At 31.4% G+C, this 24,601-nt stretch overlaps 1 protein-coding gene across 5 annotated transcripts in view; it reads left to right on the forward strand.

Annotated features, from left to right (window-relative positions):
* The first annotated feature begins 333 nt into the window (after nt 1-333).
* The window catches only part of LOC143065050 (SRC kinase signaling inhibitor 1-like), a 97,364-nt gene continuing 73,096 nt past the window's right edge, over nt 334-24,601 (forward strand). For 2 of the 5 annotated variants that reach the window (XM_076238354.1, XM_076238357.1), the window contains exon 1: nt 10,952-11,365. In XM_076238354.1, coding sequence (XP_076094469.1) covers nt 11,140-11,365 — 226 coding nt within the window. In that variant the 5' untranslated portion in view covers nt 10,952-11,139. Of the gene's footprint in view, nt 582-10,950; nt 11,366-18,135; nt 18,286-24,601 lie in introns of those variants that run through there. The other 3 variants (XM_076238356.1, XM_076238355.1, XM_076238359.1) reach the window with 3 other exon arrangements.

Below are 24,601 nucleotides of genomic sequence, written 5' to 3' on the forward strand. Positions count from 1 at the left end.
TGTCTTTGCTGCATCGAATTTGTCGGTATGTTTGTTCGTGGATAGACCTGGTGTTTGATTGGCTTTTAATTAATATGTCAGTATGTGGTATGGCAATTTTGTTGTTTGTTATTCTATGGAACATATTTAATCTGCTTTTGAGTCTCCTTTCTTGTAATGTTGGCCAGTGAAGTGTGTAAATCATTGCTAGATAGTTTTGACGAAGTAGAATCCCGACTGCAAGTGGACCTGTGAGTGTAAGTTTACATTATTTCTAAAGGTACATTCTCCTGGTTCGTACTTTTAAAAATCAAATCGGTCTTTGGGACATTATTAATAAATTGGCGGGAAAGCACGTGCATGGTGGTACATCCAGTTCCTGTTTGGGTAGCAACGTTCAGATGTTATGAACGAACACTTGTCACCACTTCCAGTTCCAAACTATTCCTTCAAGGATCGAGAGAGTAGAAGAGACAAATACAGAAGACTTCGCTCACGAGGAAAAGATGTCCCGCATGCTGATTTTATTCGTGGATTTGGGTTGTCATCACCAATTTCTACAGCTTCATTTATTTCTACATCAGAATATGATGAAAACGAAAGTAAGGGCTTTGATAAACAGGAATAATTAAAGTACCTTTTAGGTATTAAGGCCCAACCAGAGACATATAATAAATAATAATGCATTATATGTCTCTGACCCAACGAATTACAGAGCAAAACTATCCTGTATACATCCAAAACCTTACCCAAACATATACCTAGTGCTAGCCTTTACCATTATAGCATCTTAACCTAGAACAATTTCATCCTCGAATATAACCATAACCTTAATTGATAAATGAACATTAACCCTAAAGTTTAGGGACCCTTAAAGGGGCATTGGCAGTCAAATTCATGTTCACTGATTTGACTCAAATTCTCATATTTTATTTATAACATACAGTATTAAAATTTATATCAAAATTAGAAAAGTAAAAAAAAATTAAAAGGCACAGGCTAGATAATATGTATCATGATGTTTTTTGTCTAGACACCATCTAATTAACTATCGAGTTGACATTCGAAGACTGCCGAAAGTGAAAGTCGAATAAGACACTTACACATAAAAACTTTAAAAAGGTCCTGTCCCCCTCCCCCCACTCTTCTCTAGCTACATTTGTAAGGGTTTAAATGGAAGGTCACATGAATACAGATCTAATGAGGTCGAATTAGTCACTAGCAAGTGAAAAAATCATCATTTAGCTTATTTTGACAAAATTGGACCATACTGGTTGCTAAAAGCAAATTATTATTTGACTATTTAACTTTCAATAATGATTGAAAAAACCCAACATCATGTCATATTTTAATTTTTTTATATGTACATCTCCTAGCTAGTGCCACTTTAAAGAAGAATAAAGTAATAGAAGATCATAGAAGGCAGGACATTGAATGGTTTCTCCTAGTCCCAACAAATTATGAAGTCTTGAAACCCTATTTTGATTTTATGACGTGACACGTCCCTATGTAACTTTGGACTATGTTACCCTTACAAGAAAATTTTATTTGGTAGGCAGACAGGAAAATCTTTATTTTGTGAATGTGGAACATGCAGTTTTGTCAAGAAAATTTTTTGCTTAAAAATGACAGGAAATTCTTTAAAAATATGTGTTGATCTATACTGTATTTATATACATATTTAAAGCAATTTTAAACTTTAGAAATGATAAATGCATCAGTTTTAATGAAATTTTCAGACAGTTTAAGCTTTATTGACCACTGCCTTTAAAGAGAGTTTTGCTTTTATTTTCATCTGTTATAAAATAGATTTGACGCATACATTTTTCCAAACATGGTTATTTTGGGACTAAAAAAAAAGAATCTTGAAAGATCTTGAAATCAGGAATTTTTCTTTTGATTTTCTGAAATATGAATGCATTTCATGATTCAGAAATTTAAATTTTATTTGTCAAGTTATGTTTCCAGGTGCAAAAGTTTGTTAAAACATGTTCTCTGAATTTCATGCTGTAAACTGGTTAATTTTGGGAGAGGTCAATTTGTATGACTTGTGAGAACTTGAGAAGAAGGATAAAACAACAAATAAATTGTAACCAATGTGTAAAATTGAGACTTAAATCTAATACAAATGATAGAAAAATCAAATTTAAGTAAATGAAGGACAAACATTTGAAAAAGTTTTTTTCGTTCAGTAGAGTTATCTGCCTTTGACCTTCAAAATCTCTCATTTTGATAAAGTTTACATTGAACAGTTATCACTTGCACAGATCATTAACTAAGAATTTAACACAGTTTGAATTGTTGATGGGTAACAGATAGACCATTACATTCTTGTAATACACTCATTCTGTTGATTGATATAGCATTACTGTTCATGCTATTTAGTCTTTGGCTTTTTGGATTTTGGATTGCAATTTATCTGTTGCCATATGGAAAATTGTTTATATAAGTTTAGTAAGAAACCCAAAGATCACATTATATATTGGGTTCCAGTTAATATTAAAGTTGACTAGGGGGTTCAAATTTACTGAAGGCAATTCTTTGGCTGAAAATACTTATATTGAATATAATATTGAAATATTCCTTCATAATATAAGTTCCAAGTGGAAACAATATTCTGGAATATTATTTCCACTGGAATTAATATAACAGTAAATGTTCCTAACGGAATAAATGGTATAGAATATTTGTTCCAACAAGAACAGATATTATGACATTGTTTATAACAAAGTTTCCAGTGGAACTTCTGTTAGGCGGAACAAATATGCATTGACAGTCCTCCTTTATTTTCTGAAGGTCCAATTTTAATTGAAAATTAAATTTAGAGAATAACGAAAATACTTACCATTTCAAAGCCATCATCATATCTAACTACATTAAACTATTTTTTTTCTGAATTTCTTAAATGAATTTGGTCAGAGAAATGCTTCCCCTTTTCACAAACACTATCATGACTCTATGCTACAGGTGTTAAATAACACTTATACCTTTTAAATTGTTTTGGTTTCAATTGATGCTATAGAACACACAGGCCTAACTTTGTGTCAGATAACAGTTTCGTTTTCAAACTTGGAGTCAGTTTTTTTTTTAATACATATTTTGGCAAGATATATAGATGCTGGGAGGTACTTTTTCATCATGATATTTTACGGGGTAAATTTTTTAGTATTTGCCCATTCCAACGAACCGGAGTACTTTCCCTCTCACTGTGTGTGTGAAAAATTCACGTTCTCAATTTTCCCTGTCATGTATTTGGTCTTCAGTCAGATCCTGTCTTTGGGTTCCGTTAAGCCAGTTCATCAATCACATCCGCTGTATCATCCATTTCATCAGGTTATCTCCTGTGGAAAGGGTACATACAGTACCTGGCCAAAAGTATTCGGCACCTGCATTTTTTGCTGTATATTTCATCATGTTCATATAAAAACACATTTTTTCCATAAAATATTTTGAAGGCATTTATGGTTGGATTTTTATCAACAAGGCCTTAAAAGACGTAGAGTTGTCTAAAGTATGTTTTGTCTTCAGGTTTTTTTTGTTTTCTCTTCTCTTGCAAAGCATACTGGACCTATAATAGTTTACTTTGGGTGGAGAGTTGTCTCATTTGCACTCAAACCACATCTTCCTGTATCTATTTTAAAGTCATAAGAAACCTCAAATTAAAAAAAAATATGCATATGTTTTTTTATAACTTAATGGATAGTTTTCACTTTTTTCTGAGGAAAATTCTTTAATTTTTCCACATGTAGAAGAAGTTTACTTATATTTAATTGCTTGCTTCCAGGAAGCAATTCACCGACATATTTTCCGTATGCATAGTGACCTGAGCGTGACCCTCCTCGTAAAAATCTGGTGTTCACAATACGCATGGATCTGTCATTAAAATAAACAATTATCTGATTATACATGTTAAACACGTGCTCAATACCCATGCTTTTTGTTATTTGTTTACTATAAGGTCACATTCGGTAAACTTCGGCTTCATAACACAGCATTTAATGAGCAGCCATATTTGTTAAATCATAACAGACAGAGAGAAAAAAAATTGACGATTATACAATATATTCGAGTAAAAAATGATAAAATCGTACACAGAGGACTAAGTTTACGATATATACATGTATTGGTTCAAGAATTGGATAAACATTATTTTTCACCACTCACTCGTTTCATATGACTTTAACCAATTTTTATTGCAAAATGACTTGATATATAAAGTTTTTAGCTAAACACTAGATTATATGTAATTGAAACATTTGAAAAACTTAATGATTACACAAATTAAGCACTCTATGTTAAAAACAGTAGTAAAAAGGCAAACGTTAGGGTAAACATGATATTCCCACTAGGACTTGTTGAAAAAAGTTGCGTCCCTTTTAAGGGAAGCAACTCATAAAATATGGTTCTATAATTACAGTGTCACTCTCTGAATTGGCAAATAGTCTTATTAAAACTTTTTTTGTCTTTAATGGTTAGTTGGTTATGGCAGTCATAACTCTTGCCTTCATTTCTTGTAGGATATTCTTTTAAAATATAAAAGATCCCCAAAATATAATATTAGAGTTATTGCCCTTGGACATGAGATAAAGGACATTGGAATGCTGTTCTTTTGTTCTTCTCAGCAAATGTAGCTTAACAGTAATCTAAAACAGATCATTCAGAAATCTTCTGTAATGGAGAAAATCTGTGTGCAGTTACCAGTATGTTAATAATGACAGTATGTAATCTACTCTTAGTCTGAATTCTATTTATGAGACAGTTTCATTATCTATATGTACTGCATAAAGTGATAGACTAATGGGAAATTGATCTTTGACAAAGACTAATGGGATATTGCTATTCAATGACTAATTTACAAAGAATTGATTTCATACCATTTTTTGTTGCTTGAGAAGACTAGTATGAGCTGTTTTTAGCAAATTCTAATTAAATACGACATTGTACTCCTCTTGGCTCATATATCCCAGCTCTTATAAGTACTTTCAATTTGTAAAGTTATAACTGAATGTAAGAAGTTCATAACTAATGTTGAAGTTATTTGCACAATCCTTTTTATTATTTAATCACCATATCCATCTTTTGCCATCACCTTGAAATCTAAGAATTGTTCCATCAAAAAACATGGATGTTGTTGATAAAATTGAACATGGGGGTTAACTGCAGTTTTCAGCTAAAAATTGTAAACACAATAAAATCTACAGGTAAAGGCATTGTGGACTAAATTGTCTGTTGATATACAATAGGAGTTATTGTCCTTGGGAAAACATCTTTTTATTTTGGCAGAAAAAAGACTTTTTCACATTTGTGGCTTATCTTGAAAACTATTATAGGTAAAGAAAACTCTGGAGATCTTATTTTGATGATAATTTCTTCAATCAATTGGAGAATTCTCTCTATGTACTATATTTAGAAAATAAAACCCAGAGAAAATCACTCTTAAAGTACGAGAACTCTTTTAAGGGGTCTAAATATGATTTTGACCATTTGTAGACCTTATTAAACTGAACATTTCTCTATATAAAAATAATGGACTGACCCCTCATAGGAGTAATTCATGTTGCAAGAAAATTTTTATCTATATTTGTATATTTGCAAAATAGATGATAGAGACTCTAAATGGCAAAAAATGTTGACCCATTTTATTTTCAATTTCTGTTTATATAGAAACTTGGCCGAGCCATAAATTATCAGCACGACAGATCAAGGTGGTCTTCATAGTTCAATTAAACACATGTCTTACTGTTATATGCATCAATTTATTTTGGACAAAAGTGCAAGATAAACAATACAGGTTCCTGGAACACCTTGTTTCTGATTCTTTTGAGTAACAAGTGGGGTAACTAAAGGTTGAGTTTTAGTTTATTTTATGTTACAACGCCAGTGAGTTTCTTCTGTATAAGAGATGGAGAAACACTGACCCAAAAAGATCTAAGTTTTATTGGCTGTTATGAGGATTTCTTCAATCTTATTGATTTAATTACATCATTTCAAAATGATTATATTTTCTTTTTGATGTACCAAGCTTTAGTTTAATGATATCCAGATGGTTAATATAGAAAACCCTTCAAACATGATGAGTTAAAATTACCTTTAATTGTTGTAGATGTTGAATTGTAACATGTTATTTTTGGCATAGTTGGATGAAGTCTAAAACTCCCTTTAACTTTGGTGATGGGTGGAGGGATTGATGGTTGGGTGAAAAGTGGTAACCTTATTTGTGTCATTGACTCCTGCTAAAGTTTTCAACCAAGATTCACGATACTTCTCAGAAAGATTGTTGGACATTTGCTCCTGTTAATTATTGTTATTGATTGAGGATTTTTTCCCCATTTTTCCAAACTTAGGAACTTTGTCTTCTTTCATAAAAAAATATGAATGAAGGTACACATTTTGTGTAACCAGCTCCTCCTACTGATAATTAGCCTTTTGTAGAAGACAAGCTTGTCTGACATAACAAAGTATTAGCTGGGTTTCAAAGATGAGGACTCGTTAACTATATATACAATACAAATCTCATTTATAATTTTCAAACAATTTTATTGAAACTATCATAGACATTTTAAAAAGTTCTGCTTTAAAAAGTTGGCATACTATCCTGATCAGCTTTGAAACATATTTGTGTTATATCCTGTTTTATGAAGACTAAACTTTTCTTGATGATGTACAGGTGATTTGGATAAGGTTAGATATTGGCACTAGAATGGTTGATTAAATATTTGTAATTGGGTTAATTATTTTTGCACTTTTTGTGTATATATATATATTAGTTTTGTGCAAACACTGTAAATCAGATAAGTGAATTTGTCTACTAAGGTTATGTTGAAAAGCACTCCTGTCAAGTTGTGTTGCATGGGGGAAATGTTGCTAGAGCAATGAAATTTACATTTATATCATACATGATACCTCCATGATAAAAGTGCAAAGGTGGCTTTATAAAATTTATTTATTCATCTGTCTTTCTTTCAGTCGTCCTGACTGTCTTGTGAGATTGCAAATTCTGTCTGCCTAAGATTTTCTTGAAGGCCAAAATATAGTAGTTGGTATTATTGTAGCCATTGCATGAGGAAATGGTATAAGCAAGATTGGAAGGACTGTGCAAGGTCAAGGCAAGTGGCCTCGGCAACTGGTTCTGTGCAGTAACTTTTGACCTTTCAACCAATTTTTAACCGGATTTTTGTGACAAAAATGTGGGTTATTGATTTGGGGATGTACGGCGGGCGGCCGGGCGGCCGGAAACTTAATGTTGTCCGTGCATTTACTCATGAACCGTTCAACAAAAGCTTTTTAAATTTTGATATGTTGTTACAGACAACAAAATGAAGGTCAAGTTCAATAATGACGATTTTGACTTTTACTGTTCAGGAGTTATGGTTCTTGAAAGATTGAAAAATGGCATTTCCAGTCGTGTCCGTGCATTTACGCATGAACTGTTCAACCAAAGCTTCCCAAATTTTAATATGTTGTTACTGATGTCAAAATGGAGGTCAAGTTCAATAATGATGATTTTGACTTTTACCGTCCAGGAGTTATGGTTCTTGAAAGATTGAAAAATGGCTTTTCCAGTCGTGTCCGTGCATTTACTCATGAACTGTTCAACCAAAGCTTTTCAAATTTTAATATGTTGTTACTGATGACAAAATGGAGGTCAAGATCAATAATGACGATTTTGACTTTTACCGTTAAGGAGTTATGGTTCTTGAAAGATCGAAAAATAGCATTTCCAGTTGTGTCCATGCATTTACTAGTGTTGGATAATCGGTTGAAATTACCAACCGATTATCTATTACAATTGGTTGACACCAACCAACCGACTATCGGTTATAATCGCATCATAATACCTTGCCCTTTTTTCAAATGAAATCATGCATTTAGTCTCATTGTACATGTCTAATGTGTATATTCCTTATCATTGCAGAGTTTATATATTCATATTTGATCTTTTGTTTCCTTTTCATATTCTGTCGTACTAAATTATAATCCTGGTACCTTTGATAACTATTTATTTAGCAGTTAAAACAATAATTAATAAGAATCAAGATTCATATTGATCTCATAATTACAACATTAATTACCAACAGTGATACTAACATTTCTAAATTTCAATTGTGTAACTCACAGTACAATTTCAATAACATAGCTGTATAAACATTTGAATGCTTCTAATTACATGAATTAAGAAAAGATATATAAAGTTTTAAACTTTAAGAAATTTAAGATTAAAAGAAAAAAATAAAACACTGCATTTGCATTTGCACAGTAAACAAAGGGGATTAAGCCAATGTCTGTTAATTCGTGTATAATGCTTTTTTTTCACTTTTGTAATCATTATTTTTTTATGTCAATTGTGTCATTCGTGCGTCTGAACTTATAATTGCAAGAATGCGGAATTATTACATAGTTGAACCGTATCCGATTCGTGATTCTTATATTTTTTAATATGGCTGACAAATTTTGGAAAATTTACAAAAATAAACGATGTTTGGCAAACAATTTGGAAAGGAATATGACGTTTTTGATGCTACAAATAGATAAAAAATTAATAAAAGGCAATTTGCAACACGTTCTAATGAAGCAAAGAAATTATTTTGTCTAAAATCAGAATGATTTTATGTACGCTCTCAAGTTGCAAGTACCGGTATAATTTGAAAGAAAGTATTTCATACAAAGTTAAATAAAATTAATATTCCATCAATCTGCAAATATTTATAGTCAATGCATTTGTCAAGTTTATAAAGAAGGAAATTGGTTATGTCTTTAATTATAGGATGTTTGACATTGTTATTGTCATCGATCCTGATATTTTTTGTTATTATTTGTTTGTTGCACATGTAAAATGCAAACCGGAAACGGACCGGAAGTTGATAAGCTAAAGTCCGGAAAACTTTAACGACAATCGATCAAAAAAAATCTCAATCGATTATCGACATCGCCAGGCCCAACCAACTGATTTCCGACTTATTCCGATCATCGGAACAACACTAGCATTTACGCATGAACTATTCAACCAAAGCTTCCCAAATTTTAATATGTTGTTTCTGATGACAAAATGGAGGTCAAGTTCAATAATGACGATTTTGACTTTTACCGTTCAGGAGTTATGGTTCTTGTAGGATTGAAAAATGGCTTTTCCAGTTGTGTCCGTGCATTTACTCATGAACCATTCAACCTAAGCTTTTCAAATTTTAATATGTTGATACTGATGACAAAATGGAGGTCAAATTTGATATTGACGATTTTCACTTTCACCGTTCATCAGTTATGGTTCTTGTGATATTGGCAGGATACAAATAAATGTTAATAAATCCGGTTTGCTGTCGTTGTGACAGCCTCTTGTTTTTAGACTTTTAGATGTTGTTACTAATGATAAAATTGAGGTAAAAAAAAAGAATCTCATTATTCAGGAGTTATGGTCGTTGATTGATATAACAGTTCATCTTGTTGATCCATCTAAGCTGCGTCTTTCTCATAAAAAATAAAGATAGATGTTACAGTTTCTGCTAGGGTAACTGCTGTATGGGGAACAACTTATTCAAGTAGTATGTTTTAAGCTAGCTATAATACTAGGCTTAACCCATCATTTTCTTTGGACAATGTCTGTACCAAGTCAAATATTCAAATTCAAATTCTTTATTTGATATGAAAATGTTTGATTTTGTCAGCTTTTTATGGACTTTCTCATTTTGAATTAACCATGGAGTTTGTTAAATTTGTTATTCGTTTTAGATCCTTTAATTGTATGTATTTTTAGCTTGTAAAAGTAAAGGTTTAGGTCAAATCAGATCTTATAGTTTATAGTTTTATATCACTAGTCTTTACACTGAGGAATTTTGTAGTTGTACTTGTACATTCTTAGTAACTAGCTCAAAACCATATACTCAAAACCATATACTTACTACCTCAAAACCATATACTCAAAACCATATACTCAAAACCATATACTTACTACCTCAAAACCATATACTCAAAAACATATACTTACTACCTCAAAACCATATACTTACTATCTCAAAACCATATACTTACTACCTCAAAACCATATACTCAAAACCATATACAATATTTCTGCCTTGGTAAATTTTGCCTTCTATACCAAATCCCAGCCTCAGTAAATGTGACTCCCTAGTTAGTCTATAAAAGCACTTTAGTATGCTTTATGACATATTACACATGTATTTCCATTAACTTGTTGCAGATGAATATGTAATTATTCAGTTATAGATTTTTGCTTATGTGTGTGTTGATAAATGATAAATAGATGTGTTTTATTTTTTTTAAATCGAAAGCTGAGAAGTTAAGCATTGTCTAATATGTTGTTCTATTTTTAGATATAATTGGAAAACACCTAGTATTGCCAGTGAAGCATTGACTTTTATTGATGGGGAGTTTTTTTAATGCATTCTGATATAAGGTGGATAATCGACATCTCTTATAACATACAAAGGATTACATTATCCTTCAAACATAGATTTTGTGTTAATAACAGCCTAGCTGGCCTGTATGCCAAAAAAAGGAAAAGTGCTTGCACTCATATTATTTAATTGAATTTTGTGTTTTTCGTATATTTACAGATTTTTTTCAAATTGATTTCCATCATTTGTACGATGTTTAAACATTCATGATCAGGTAAACATAATGTGTGTCTTGAAAGAAACGAATTCTATAGACATTTTGTAACTTTCGTCTGGGCAATACATTATCATAGTAACTATCCTGCAGTCAACTGATGATTAAAACTGGAAATTCATAAAACATTTATTGTTAAAAGTATTGACTGATGATTTCTGTCTTGAAACATTTTTCTTGACTAATATGGAATGGAAAAATTATAAGGATATATTGTGATGGAATCAAATTATAAGGATATGTGATGATGGAATTATTGGAGTAAATAATTAATTGGATTTTTAACATGTATGCATAGTAATAAAAAACTTGATGATTTTTGTAAATGATTCGGATGGAATTATTACTGTTTTTGTGTTAAAAGCACTGTCAGATTGATTTTCAAAATCAATATAACCTTAATGCCGTGTTTATTCTAGTTATTAATAATTGAATAAAGTGATGTATTTTATAAAGTGAAGAATGATGCACATAGAATAAGTGATCATGTGGAAGTTATCGTCTGTTTACACCTGGAAACGATCATTCACCTGAGTAATGAACAACAATCTGTTAACTATGGAGGAATATGACCGATATAAAAAGTCTCCCGAGAAAAGTAAAATTCCAACTCTATTCAAAAAGTCTAAAACATCTAAGCAGAAAAAATCATCTCCAAAGCGTTCTTCAAAGGATGCACATTCCAGAAGTGTTAGTTTGTCTCCCAGGCTACGTCATGGTATACCGTCCTCAGGACCAGTGTCACCATACAAATATTGTGGAGGTATATACATTTAAGCTTTGTATTGTATTATACGTTTGAAAAAGAGGGTTTCCCTGAATAAATATTAAGTCAAAATTTGAATGTTAAGGCAAGAATTTTTTTTAAACAACAGATAATCATTTCAATTAAGCAATATGAGTATATTTTTAAAGTTCCGGCTCTTGTATATATCCTACAAAATTAGAAACAAGTTATTGTGTAGACATTAAAATGAGCAACATTTAAATATTTTCGCTGTACTGGAAAGTACTTGGTGTGTCATTTTAGATCAACTATTTACTCAAATTAATTGTATGACTGCAAAGCCACTATGTCAAAAATTTTATGATAAACCAATCAAGATTTAATTTGATGCATGTCAATAGATTGGATTTGAATGTCAGTATTGATGCCCTTGAAGAACATTAGACATTCCTAAGAGATTGGTGTTATTTACAGGTAATGGTACAGTCCTTAGTAATTCTTGTTAATTTTACCTGCAGCACATGCATTAATGACTGCAATCAATAGATGTGTCTTTGATCCCAATAGGTGAAACAGAACAGATAAGATGATAAATGCTGTGATGACTTTGGTCTATCTGTCTGATTTTGATGACAAAATATTGATTTATAAAGGAATTTCCATGCAGACTCATTCTCTGATAGTGTGTCACCTTTGTCATTTTGTAGAAAAATATACCCTGGAGGGCTAGTACTATGGGGTATATCTAATTTACACTATGATATTATGATTAACGCAAAGTGATTTAGAAAAGGTCCTAACAGGAGTTTGACCTTCTTTGTGGACATAAGCATGGTAAATGTCAAGATTACATTTAATACATCTGACACCCAATTAAATAATTTACTTTCAAAAGCTTGATTGTACATGTAAGATTCCATCATTCTTCTGTTTATCCATTGAAAAAAATACATATACAGTAACTAAGGTCATCTTGAAATTCTTTCCAGATTTGATATCATAACATAACATAACATATTAAACATGATTGTTATAGATAAGACAAGTGAAGTTAATTACTAAACTTCTAGAAAATTCAGATGATTAAAAAGTGGGGGTGGTGGGGATGGGGGCACTCATTTTATAAAATATAAGTCACGGCTGCTAGTTGTTAGTATGAAACCAGATTATCAATCATCTTATTTTCAAAACATGTAAAAGATCAAATACCAAGTAGAGACTGCTTACAAAACATCCAAATCTTGACTGACAGCTGGGTTTAGTAAATAGTTCTGAAAGTGACACTAAACACCAACAACCAATCAATCAACTTGATATTTTAATTTTAACCCTTTATCTTTGTAATAGTGATTAGTGGAATTGCCAAAGGAAGTACAGTAAACAACAGTGTAGGAAAAGCATTTTCCTCTATTAAAAACTCTTTCCAAAATCTTGCATAAAACCAACCATTATCCAGTTACTATGACAGAAACCATTATAATTACTGTAGGTCAGTACTGAAGAGCTACTTCAAACTTCTGTATAAATTTACAAGTAGAATGAAATTACTGTTTTGAGTTCTATATAGATTTTATTAAGGAATAAAGCTATAGGAAAGAGTTATTATAAATAATTGCTGTAATTTGCCAGAGCTTTCTTTGAAGTGTGTTGAGAGTTCAGTTTAGTGTATTTTGCCTGATTTTAAACTTGTGTTCTTCACTTGATTTTGAATAGAAAGTGTACAATACTTAGTAGTTTGCAAAAAAATATTGTAAATGCAAGAAATTATAAAACTATCAATATGTGTAGAACATCATTAAAGGCATTTTTCCTTTGCTTTTGAATTTGTTAAGTATTGCGTCATGAGTTTACACAATAACACTTTTTGGGGAAAGACGGCTTCAAGCCGTCAATTCCCTAATGGGGTTGGCCAGAGTATCATTCCCTCACGTCAATCAGTTTGTTTTGATAGTTTGGAAACCCCCTCAAAATGTCATACTGAAATTGATGACAAGGAGAACAGATTGACTTTAAATACATTTTTTACACATTTCCCTTCTGTTTCTCATGAAATTATCGTATAATGAGCTTTCTCTTACACTATATACGTTTCTTTTACAGTCCGGAAAAATCAGTATTACGAAATATTCTAAATATATCTAACCTAGTGACGTCATTGTTGGAATGCCACACTACACATCTGGGATATCCTTTATTCATTATAAAAATCATTCACAGTATTTGTATACTAATTTAAAATCCGTATTTGTTAAATATAAACCAAATGATGTTTGCTGTAGTGTAGATGATTCACACACCAACATGCAATGCTTTAATCTGAGGCTATAATCAGATAATATGTAGGTCAACTTTCGCGGTAAACAATGTCAATGGGGATTTATGAGATTGGGGAGAGAAACGGCAGTTTTCATTGTTTCTGTAAAGTTCTGTTTTTAGAATCTTCCTCCAATTCAGGAGCACCTCAATTAATGAGTAATTTTACACTAAAATTAAAGTAAATGTTTCTGAACATTTAAAATGTGACATTTAGTATATGATAAATAATCTTCTATATAAAAAAAAATGTGTACCAACATAATTATTGAAATGGTTAAAAAAAAAAAAAAAAAAAAAAAAAAATGTTGCTTTTTCATTCTTTCTGTTAAGTTATGTTTTTAGAATCTTTCTCCAATTAAGGAGCACCTCAATTGATGAGTAATTACCCACTAAAATGAATGTATATGAACACTAAAAATGTCACATTAAGTATATATATATGATAAATAGTCATATATTAAAAAATAAATTTGCGTACCAATATAATTATTGTAGTGGTCATTTTTTTTTCATTTTTTTTTTAAATATTGCTTTTTGTAGTTTTAAGCTATTTATTCATGAATTTTACAGATATATCAAAATGTGGGATCTGGAAACAAACTTCACACAGCTTATATCAATCATATTTGATTTTATAAGTACATGTATCCCTGTGACGAGAGTTTTACTGGGAACTTTATCAATGGAAAATTAAAACTGAATAGATTTTTCAGTCCTCACTTTCTTCAGAATACTGTCACAAAAAATTGAGAATGGTCTTAGCCTGCCGTTCAGTTGTACATAATTAAAATTCTAAAATATATTGTAGTAGTTGTTAAATTCAATTGAATTTTAGATAATTAACTCCCAACTTTAATCAAATGTTTTGATTTAAAAGGTGCAGATCTCATTGGTCCAAATTGTCTCTATGATGAATTCTTGACTAAGGAAATGAAATAACAATAAACAACAATTAGTTTCATTATTTTCAGCCTTTCTATATGTTCTAGCTGTTCTTTTGCTCATTCTTTGTATATAGACTATCAAAAGATACCCCCCTAAAAATTGAAACAATGGCCGTCTTTTCCCTCAGAGCTCTTCAGCTCTTTGATTTTCCTTTCAGAGTTTACTGATTTTCAACAGCATCTTACTTTTCCAATTTACGCAGACTTTCTGTAATTGTAAATAGGTTTTCTTCATGCCATCATGTCCTAGTTTCTTCAGTAAATTAAGTTTTCGTTCTATATTGGATTTAGATTTTCTGATAAACTGGTAGAAGTTGATAATTGATGTTCCATTATTTAGCAATTGAAAGCTAATGTCATTATACATGCTATCTAGTGGTTCTGAAGTTTGTTACAATGACAAGTGAAATGTAATAATTTATTTTCTATATTGAAATTCTACATGCAAATTTATAATCCTAATGCATTGGCGACCAAGTTTTCCACTATGCTCATGAAGTAGGTAAATGGAACAAACTTAGGATGAGATCTTTCACTTTCAGAAAAAGTATTTAAAGCATGATTTCTCAATCAGCAGATCAACTACTAACTTTTTGATTGATGTATGATGTCTTTACACTAAATATTTTGGAGGTATACTGATTGAAACTTTGAACAAAGCTTTCAGTACTGCTTCTCTTCTGAGATAGCTACTTTTGTGTCCCTTCAGGTCTTTTTATTTGATGATGCTCAGTATGATCTATTGACTCAATGTCTTTCCAATTGGGTTGTGTGGTTACATCATTGTCCTTTGTCCTGTTAAAGGGAGGATTTAGCTCTCACAAACATTTTCAACCAAGACACGTAGTTCATGTTAATGTCCCAAACCAGAAGGTACAGTTATCCATTGGTTACCTAACTGCAATAATTTTTGTTCTTTCATTTATTTTTAGCTCACCTGGCCTAAAAGGCCAAGTGAGCTTTTCTCATCACTTGGCGTCCATCTTCCGTCGTCCGTCGTCGTTGTCGTCGTTGTCCGTCGTCGTTAACTTTTACAAAAATCTTCTCCTCTGAAACTACTGGACCAAATTTAACCAAACTTGACCACAAACATCATTAGGGTATCTAGTTTAAAAAATGTGTCAGGTGACCCGGCCAATCAACAAAGATGGCCACCATGGCTAAAAATAGAACATAGGGGTGAAATTTAGATTTTGGCTTATATCTCTGAAACCAAAGCATTTAGAGCAAATCTGACGTGGGTTAAAATTGTTCATAAGTGAAAATCTATCTGTCCTGAAATTTTCATATGAATCGGACAACCGGTTGTTGGGTTGCTGCCCCGAAATAAGTAATTTGAAGGAAATTTTGCAGATTTTGGTTATTATCTTGAATATCATTATAGATAGAGATAAACTGTAAACAGCAATAATGTTCAGCAAAGTATGATCTACAAATAAGTCAACATGACCAAAATTATCAGTTGACCCCTTAAGGACTTATTGCCCTTTATAGTCAATTTTGACCAACTTTTCGTAAATTTTTGTAATCTTTTACAAAAATTTTCTCCTCTGAAACTACTGGGCCAAATTAATCCAAACTTGGCCACAATGATTATTGGGGTATCTAGTTTAAAAAATGTGTGTCGCGACCCGGCCAACCAACCAAAATGGCTGCCATGGCTAAAAATAGAACATAGGGGTAAAACGTAAAATTGTCAATTGACCCCTTAAGGAGTTATTGCCCTTTATAGTCAATTGTTACCAATTTTCATAAATTTTTGTTAATTTTTGTAAATTTTTAGGAAATATTTTCCACTGTAATTACTGGGCCAAGTTCATTATAGATAGAGATAATTGTAGCAACAAGAATGTTCAGTAAAAAAAGATCTACAAACACATTACCATCACTAAAACACCATTTTGTCATGAATTTATCTGTGTCCATTGTTAATATGCACATAGACCAAGGTGAGCGACACAGGCTCTTGAGAGCCTCTAGTTATTTTATCAAAGTTGTTGGTAATCTGGATTGTTTTTTCGCTAGATGAGGCAAATCCATTCTAGATTCTTTCCTCATAGTAGGTCATGTCAATAGAAATATGGAAATGTGGTATGATTGGCAATGAGAAAACAATGGCAGGTCACAGATAAACCTTCAACAATTAGCAAAACCCATTTGTTATAAGTATTTATGGTTTCTCTTAGTAATTTTAATTTATCAAAAAAATATTCGATGTTTGTGTAGCATTTAAGTTTCATGTTTCCAATACCAGTATTAAAGAACAACAATAGATGGTCTTTTACTTCAATTTATTCCATTGGTGACTGTACATGTAGGCTTATGTGCTTATCAAAGAAACTTCTCTGATGGTTTAAGTCCTCTCCTTACAGCACTTACTTCAGAGAAATATAACCAGTAAAGATAAACTTTAAAATATTTTTATTTCCAATATGTATTGATGGCTTGTAGTGGCTTCAATAAATTATAATTATCATATTTTACCACTAAATGTGATTTTAAATTTATGAAGAAAATAATACACTGCACATAATTTAAATGTTTGATATTTTTTGCTGATCTGACAATGTTAGTACAAAATGATGACTTAGTGAAGTGCAGTGTCATGAAAAACCTGAGTGAAAAAACATATGTTTTCCTTTATAGAATATAGATACAGTAAATGAAATGTCACAGTGTCCTATTTTGACTTAATTTATTTAAGTGCAAAATGCACCAAAACCAAACCAATTCTGAGATACTTTGTAACTAATGAAATGTGACAGTTCAGCATGGCCTTGAACCCAGATTGACCCTGATCAGGTGAAATACTATAGTTAAGCAGATGTTTATTTGTCAATTTATTATGCTTCAATTGATGTATGATTTTAAAGTTATAAATTGTATAGCCTCATGCATTCACTGGTAAAAGGTGTGAATATGTGTGGAGATGTACTATTATAAAACAAGTCTGTTGCATTGCCACTTAATATTTTGGTCCATTGTATTTAGAACTATATGAATTCATAATTTAATTTCTATATGTGATTTATATGAGTAATTGAATTGGATGTAGTGATTGTATTGAGAAATTGAAAGGCTTAGTGACAGATGTTTGAATCTATCTTCCCCCTGTAAGATATTAGCTATCAACTAGTGGCCGATATTAGAATACTCAATAATTGGATTAGCTGACCAATTCTTTATATGGTCATTGAGATGATTCATGTTAACATATTCTGTTGACATTGTTGATAGACTATTGATGATTGATCTGCAAGTTCAACTGGTACAATTGTTGTGTTATAATTATCCATAACTTGGGAGTTTTACTAAGTTTAGATGCTTGGATTAATACTTACTATCAAGAAAACATTTAGTGAAAAGTTGAATTACTCAAGTGTTAAAATAGTTACGTAACATTGACAAAATAGTAGAAACTGATGCATGATTTGTAAACTAAGTCAGTTACATGCTAAAAAAATGTATAATAGTAAATCAACTGTAGAAAATGTATCTTTATTTCTTTCTTATTGATCGGACTATAAACGACTTATTGAATAAAACAGTTATAGCTCCCAGGTGACAATTGAAAATACTAAGTAGAGTTCTGAATTACATGATAGACATAAAGGCTTATCTTCTATGATAGATCTATAACATATGATATTGAGAATGTAGGATGAGTTGTCTGTCAAATCATGGATTTCACTAGAGGTAAGTAAATTACGATTTATTTACATTCAAGTGTAGAAATCATTGATATTGATTGTAGGCTGCCCCATTATAACACATGATTACCAGCTATTGTGGTAAATGTAGCAATGAAAGTAATTTGAATTTTCTGAAGTCTGAAGTGTGATAGACAGATTGAATTTGACTTTGTAAGGATTTGCATTGAGAGGCTTGTGTCATGTTTTTTTACTTGGATAAATTGTAACTATGTATTTTCAATAGCAAAAACTACAACATTGAGTTAAAGTTTGTAGACTTCAATAAGTAAGTCGTGCTTGTCTTGTGAGGTCAAATGTCAAGGAAATTCACAGTATAGTAAAAACATCAGTAACAATAAGCTTATTAAAAACTGACACTTGTCTCTCGATTATTATTTATACCTGTTTGGCAGAAGGTGGATAAGCAACTGTTTGGATCTGACTAAAAAAATCAGTTCATGCATTGATTAGAAATTTATATCTGTCTAATTTCCATGTCAAATTTTAAGGAGAATCACTTATAATATATTTACAATATTTGGTATGCAGTTGTATTGGCATTTTCATGTCTAATTTCTTTTGAGATTTTTTGGCCTTGTACCTTCAATTACGGTTCATTGACTTTGAATATATTGCATATATATATATATATATACAGCATTTTTCTATCAAAATCACATACAGGCAAATCAAATCTGTGTTTCACAAGTTTATTATTTTGATTGAAAAAGCTACTGGCAATTTGCTGCCATAATATCCCCTTCGAATACCGTCCTTATGGTGCCTCAAAAGCTAATTTCTCATCTGCCTATCTATCTGTGTCTCAACATTAAAATAACCATGAAAGTTTTGCATGATGAATTTCTAGTTAACAGCAAACTTTATATAATCAATATTGAAATTATTTTTATACTTTTATGCAATTAAGTTTGCTGGTAGGATATTTTAGAAGTGATTTTTTCCAATAAAGTTGTTTGACAGATTATCCACCCATTGTATAACTTTTTGAATAGATATTAGACAGCCTGCTTTTCTATGTCAAATCGCTTCTATTGGTGGAAAGCAAGTCATAGCTTTATAGAATATCACAAATTTCCTGATTTTTTTAGAAATTATGAAATACTTAGCCACTTCTAGATTTATTGATATCTATTTTCTTTTTAGCATGCTGTTTGTTTTCTGTTTTGAACTGTTTCACATTTTGTCATGTATACATTATTGATTTTGTTCATTGTTGAAGGCCAAACAATGCCCTATATTTGTTTATATTCTCTACGTTTGGTTTCTGATGGAACATTGTCTCATAGGCAATCATACCATCATATTTAACTTCTTATTTCATATATCTCCCTATATTTTTCAAAAATAAAAATGTAAAACCATGTTGTATCAGTGGCGAATCCAGAACTTTTCCTAAGGGGGGCCGCTGACTGACCTTAGGGGGGGGGGCGCTCCACTCATGCTTCAATGATTCCTTACATAATCAAGCAAATTTTTCCGACAAAAGGGGGGCCCGGGCCCCCCAGGCCCCCCCCCCCCTGGATCCGCCTATGTGTATGGAGATTAGCTGTCGGCTTCCACTTGAATATCTTCCTTCACAATTTTTATTGTTGCACAGAGTTTTTATAAGAATAAGGTTAGCCTATCTAATTGACCTTTGAGGTACACACATTGTAACACCTTTTATGAAATGATATAAATAAATCATTGGAAAGGTAACATAATTGCTTACAGAAAATTATTATATTTCACCTTCGGTTCAGGATTATACCTGTATTTGAACTGATATTTATGTCAATATTTGATATTGATAAAGATAATAAACAAAATAATTTAATGGATCAGACTAAATTTGTTATGTAAATAAAGACTTGGAGTGACATTATTTAGATATTATAGTAATGTTATGAATATAACGATTTGTTAAATTGCTGTTTGAGCAGTATTTTGTACACAAATTTTAAAGCTGGAAGGTAAAAATTTCAATAATTTGTCATTCCATCAAATGAATGTACAATGTTTTATTTATGAATAAAATACTAATTGTATACAATATTAGATATAAATGATTTTGTGCTAGTCAGTGTATCCTCATATCATTTTTGGCTTGTCTGTGATGGCTCTGGCGTCAACAATTGTTAAGTTTTCTGCTAATGTTTGTACGATAGGAACTACTTACCATGCTTTCAATGGACAATAATTTCATTTAAGTTGCATTGATTTCAGAACATCACAGTTTGTTAACTATTACGAGGCAGTACCCACAAGTTGGTCCAGCAACTTTGAAATAATTAGTAATGTTGCTGTCCATCAGATTGTCTTTTTCTGAATTTTATGCCTACAGGCAAGACATTTCTCTGTGTCAACTGTTGATATTGGGTTTTTTCTCTTGTTTACGGTATCTTAAAACTTAGCTCAAATTATTCATCATGTGATTTTCTATTTGAAGTAAGATTTTATTTGTAACTACTATACTTTTATTGATACACATTTGCACAGTTCATGTCTTTTTCAGTAACAATCAGGTTAAAATTAAGGATGCTACAGGTTTAATAAAAGGTACCCTTTTCTATAATTTCTTGAATTATGCCAGCTATGATATCAACTAGAAAATGATCAGTTTGTTTATCAAGTCCAGTTTGTCAATATTAGTAAATAAATGCTGTAATTTATTTAATTTGTACAGGTAAGTACTGTAATTATCAAATTATTTAGATTTATTAGTTTCTTGGTTTCTCTTAAAAGAGGGATTAAGTGGAATTTAAATGCTACAAAAATAGTTTGCCTTGTATATATTGATTTTATAACCTCTATGTAAACTGTGTCTAACATATAAATTAGTATATAAGAGGTGCTAGAAGAATAGTTTGCTGAATTCTCACGACCGGTAAATCCCCTCAAATTTTGGGATAGCATATGATCCCTATTTGTCTACATATTTTTTCATGAAACGCTCATGAGGAGGGAGCGCGATTAACAGATTAAGTTCTGTATGTCGTTTTGTCTCATAAAATATTTGACACATTTTTCTTAGGAGCAACATATCAAAGCATCCTAAAATTTGGTATCATACTTTATGTCAAGCTTTACTAAACCCCTTATGGGAGGGATTGTGATTTTTTCAAATCTTACAATCTGTTTAATTGAGGTGAGGAGCTTACAGGTCAGTAAATGCTCTTTGTTACTTTATGTTTACTGTGTGTATTGCTGTTTGTTTATTCCACATTGGCTAGAGGTATAGGGGATGGTTGAGATCTCTGCATTTTGCACCTGTCCCAAGTCGGGAACCTCTGGCCTTTGTTAGTCTTGAATGTTTTTGTTTTTTTATTTTAGTTCATTTATTTACCTTGGAGTTTAGTGTGATGTCTATTTTTACTGGAACACATTTTTATTTAGGGCTAGCTGAAGCCCACCTGTGGATGCGGTATTTTCTCACTGTGAAGAGTCCCAATTAGTGGATAGTGTCTGTTTTCTGCTTAGTGGTTGGGTTGATGTCTCTAAGACCATTTCATGTTTCCATTTTCTATTTTATTTATAACATATGATGCATTTTCAGATTCTACTCTCATCACATTCCATTTGTAAGCTGACATTTCTACTTGTGCCTGTTTGTATGTACTTACATATGTCACTTTCTCAATAATGTGTATATACATCCTGAATATGCATGAAATATTTGCCCCTGAACATAAAGGAAACAACAATTAGTCTACTTTGTAATAAACTTGTTTACTGTAAAAGAAAATTGGTCAATTAATGATTTTACTTTGATGTGTGCTGATCATCAAGATGTGGTTGTTTTAAATCTTTCTAATTGATATGTTCAGTTTGCTTGTGGTGTTTTAGACAAAAGCTGCAAACTTCAAAGATAGATTTCAGCATTGGATCTTTTACTATTAGAGAATCAATGTTCCTGAATTATTAAAAGTAGCAACATTAATGGTTTTCAGTTCAGTATAGTTTTCTTCTTATTAAATCTATTTTATTTCCAAGTAATCATACAATATAAAATGTAGTATAACCTAAAATGTAATTCAAGTAACATACTCTTTTTGGTTATCATATCATAAGTGTTTTGTTCACATGAAATGTTTTAAATGATTTGTCACATTGAATGGTTCTTACTATTGTTTGTTATTTTATATGTGTTACTCAGTTTTTTATCTGGACTTACTAGCAGTAGAGGTGATTGTGTTTTTCCTGTTCTGTGATCCATAAACACTTCAAAGATAAGTACCTCCAAATTTTGTCTTACTGGTACTGCAATTTTGTGTGAACAAATAAGTTAAATTTAGGCCATGTAGACTTTTCCATTTTGAACATTTATTGGTTAATGTTCTGTGTTAGCTTTATTGACCTTGTGATTATAAGGAGTTTCTTCCCTTTATAAGGACATCTATTATTAAAACGATTTTGCTCTTTAGTTCTGTTTTGTTTACATCAGCGTAGATCTATGCTTTGAGCAGTTTCATTAATGCACATTGGAAAAATCCATACTCCAGAAAAATGACAGTTTTCCAGCGAAGGCACTCATTAGCTTGTAAGAACCATGTCCATTGATTAAAGTAAAGATCACCCAAATCCATTCTGACATGGAGGAAATCCATAAGAATTACAGAGTTATATGTTTCCATGGAAACCAATTTAAATAGAAGATTTTTTTATCATGACCATGTCAAGATGACTGTGAAGTGAGTTTTAAGTGGTATTTTTTATTTGACACTTATAACAAGGAGATTATTTATGTATTGTGGACTCTTATTTTTATGCACGACCTAATAAAGTCTAATACCTTAACTGCCATGATTTGGAAAGCATGTGTTTTGATATATATTTTCGTCATATGACATCTTCGTGTAAATAAATTATAACTTCATGGTGGTGGATAAGTATTTTTTTGACCCAGGAAAGCACTATTACATTATGTTAACTTGTATTGTGCTGTGCATTTACATAAGAAATTAAGGACTTAGTAGAAATAGAACTGATTTATAGATAATAAATCATTTTTTGTAATTGTTTTTGCACATGGTAACAAAACAAATCATAAAATTAGGCAGGGTTTGACAACAGGAAGCATTCACTTTTAGTACTAGAAATTGCCTATTGTTATTTTGAAGGTTATAATTTCTTGAAAACTGTAATAGAAAAAACATTCTAGAGCAAATGTTCAGATCTACAAAGTATTCTCCCCTTTGCACAAAATTAGTGGTATTTACTTAGTTTATGATGACATTTTTGACCAGTTCATTCATGTTTGATCTACTAACTTAGTTATAATAGAGACTGTTACAGATGGATAGAAACTGTTTGATTGATTGATTGATTGTGTTATGTCCAGTGGCAAATATTTCATGCATTAATGACATGTCTTCAGTCTCTAGTGGAGAGTTGTCTCATTGACAATTGTACCACATCTTCATATTGTTATATGATAAGGTTTGAGAACAAATTAACAATAAATTCAAAAGGTAGGTCTTGTAAAAAAGGGCTTCAGGATGAGTGTTGGGTATATCGAAGAGGGACCAAAAGTTTGATTTGCAACAGACCTGATCTACATACCCCTCAAAGAATTGTTGCACATGTTTTTATGTGCAAGGAGTGTGGCACTCTCTACTCAAGACATCAGATTTGATATTTGCATTCTGACGAATGAGGCTGCATATTATACATCCACACAGCTAAACTGATCCCCCACTTAGACAAGAGTTTTACTGACTGTCAGTCCATATTTTATTATGTACATATTTATAATGGCATATTACTCCCAGATGGAAAGCCAGGCTCCTAAGATGTAAACAATTATATGGCATATCTCTATAAAATGGGCCATTCAGGCTCCGAGTAGCCTATTGTATTCATTCTTATTATTTCATTCACAGATATTAATGTTGTATTTTGTCATAATAATTAGGTGTACCAGAATCTTAACAATGGAAATTAAAAAATGTCTATGGATATAACTGTAAAGGGATAGATAATTTCATTTAACTCCTTGTTACACTGCTTTGATGTCTTTATGGATGTTCTCTCGTCATTTGTCTATAGCTGTGGTATTTTGATAGGAATTATTATCTGTATGATTCTGTAGTATGTAAAGATAAAAATGTGTGATTCATACAACACCTGGTAGACTTGTGAAAGATTTCTGTCTTCCAGATGTGCTGCACTTACATGCTGTAGGCAGATAATTGTTCACAAGAAGATGGATTGAAGTCATATTTTTTTTTGCAAATGCATATTTATCTCCCCTGCTAATCAAACACAGATTTAGTTCTTTAGGATCAATTTCTTATTCCACAGTCAGATTAATTGACTTC

The sequence above is a fragment of the Mytilus galloprovincialis genome, chromosome 2 (assembly GCF_965363235.1).
Source record: "Mytilus galloprovincialis chromosome 2, xbMytGall1.hap1.1, whole genome shotgun sequence".
NCBI classification, from domain to species: Eukaryota; Metazoa; Mollusca; class Bivalvia; order Mytilida; family Mytilidae; genus Mytilus; species Mytilus galloprovincialis.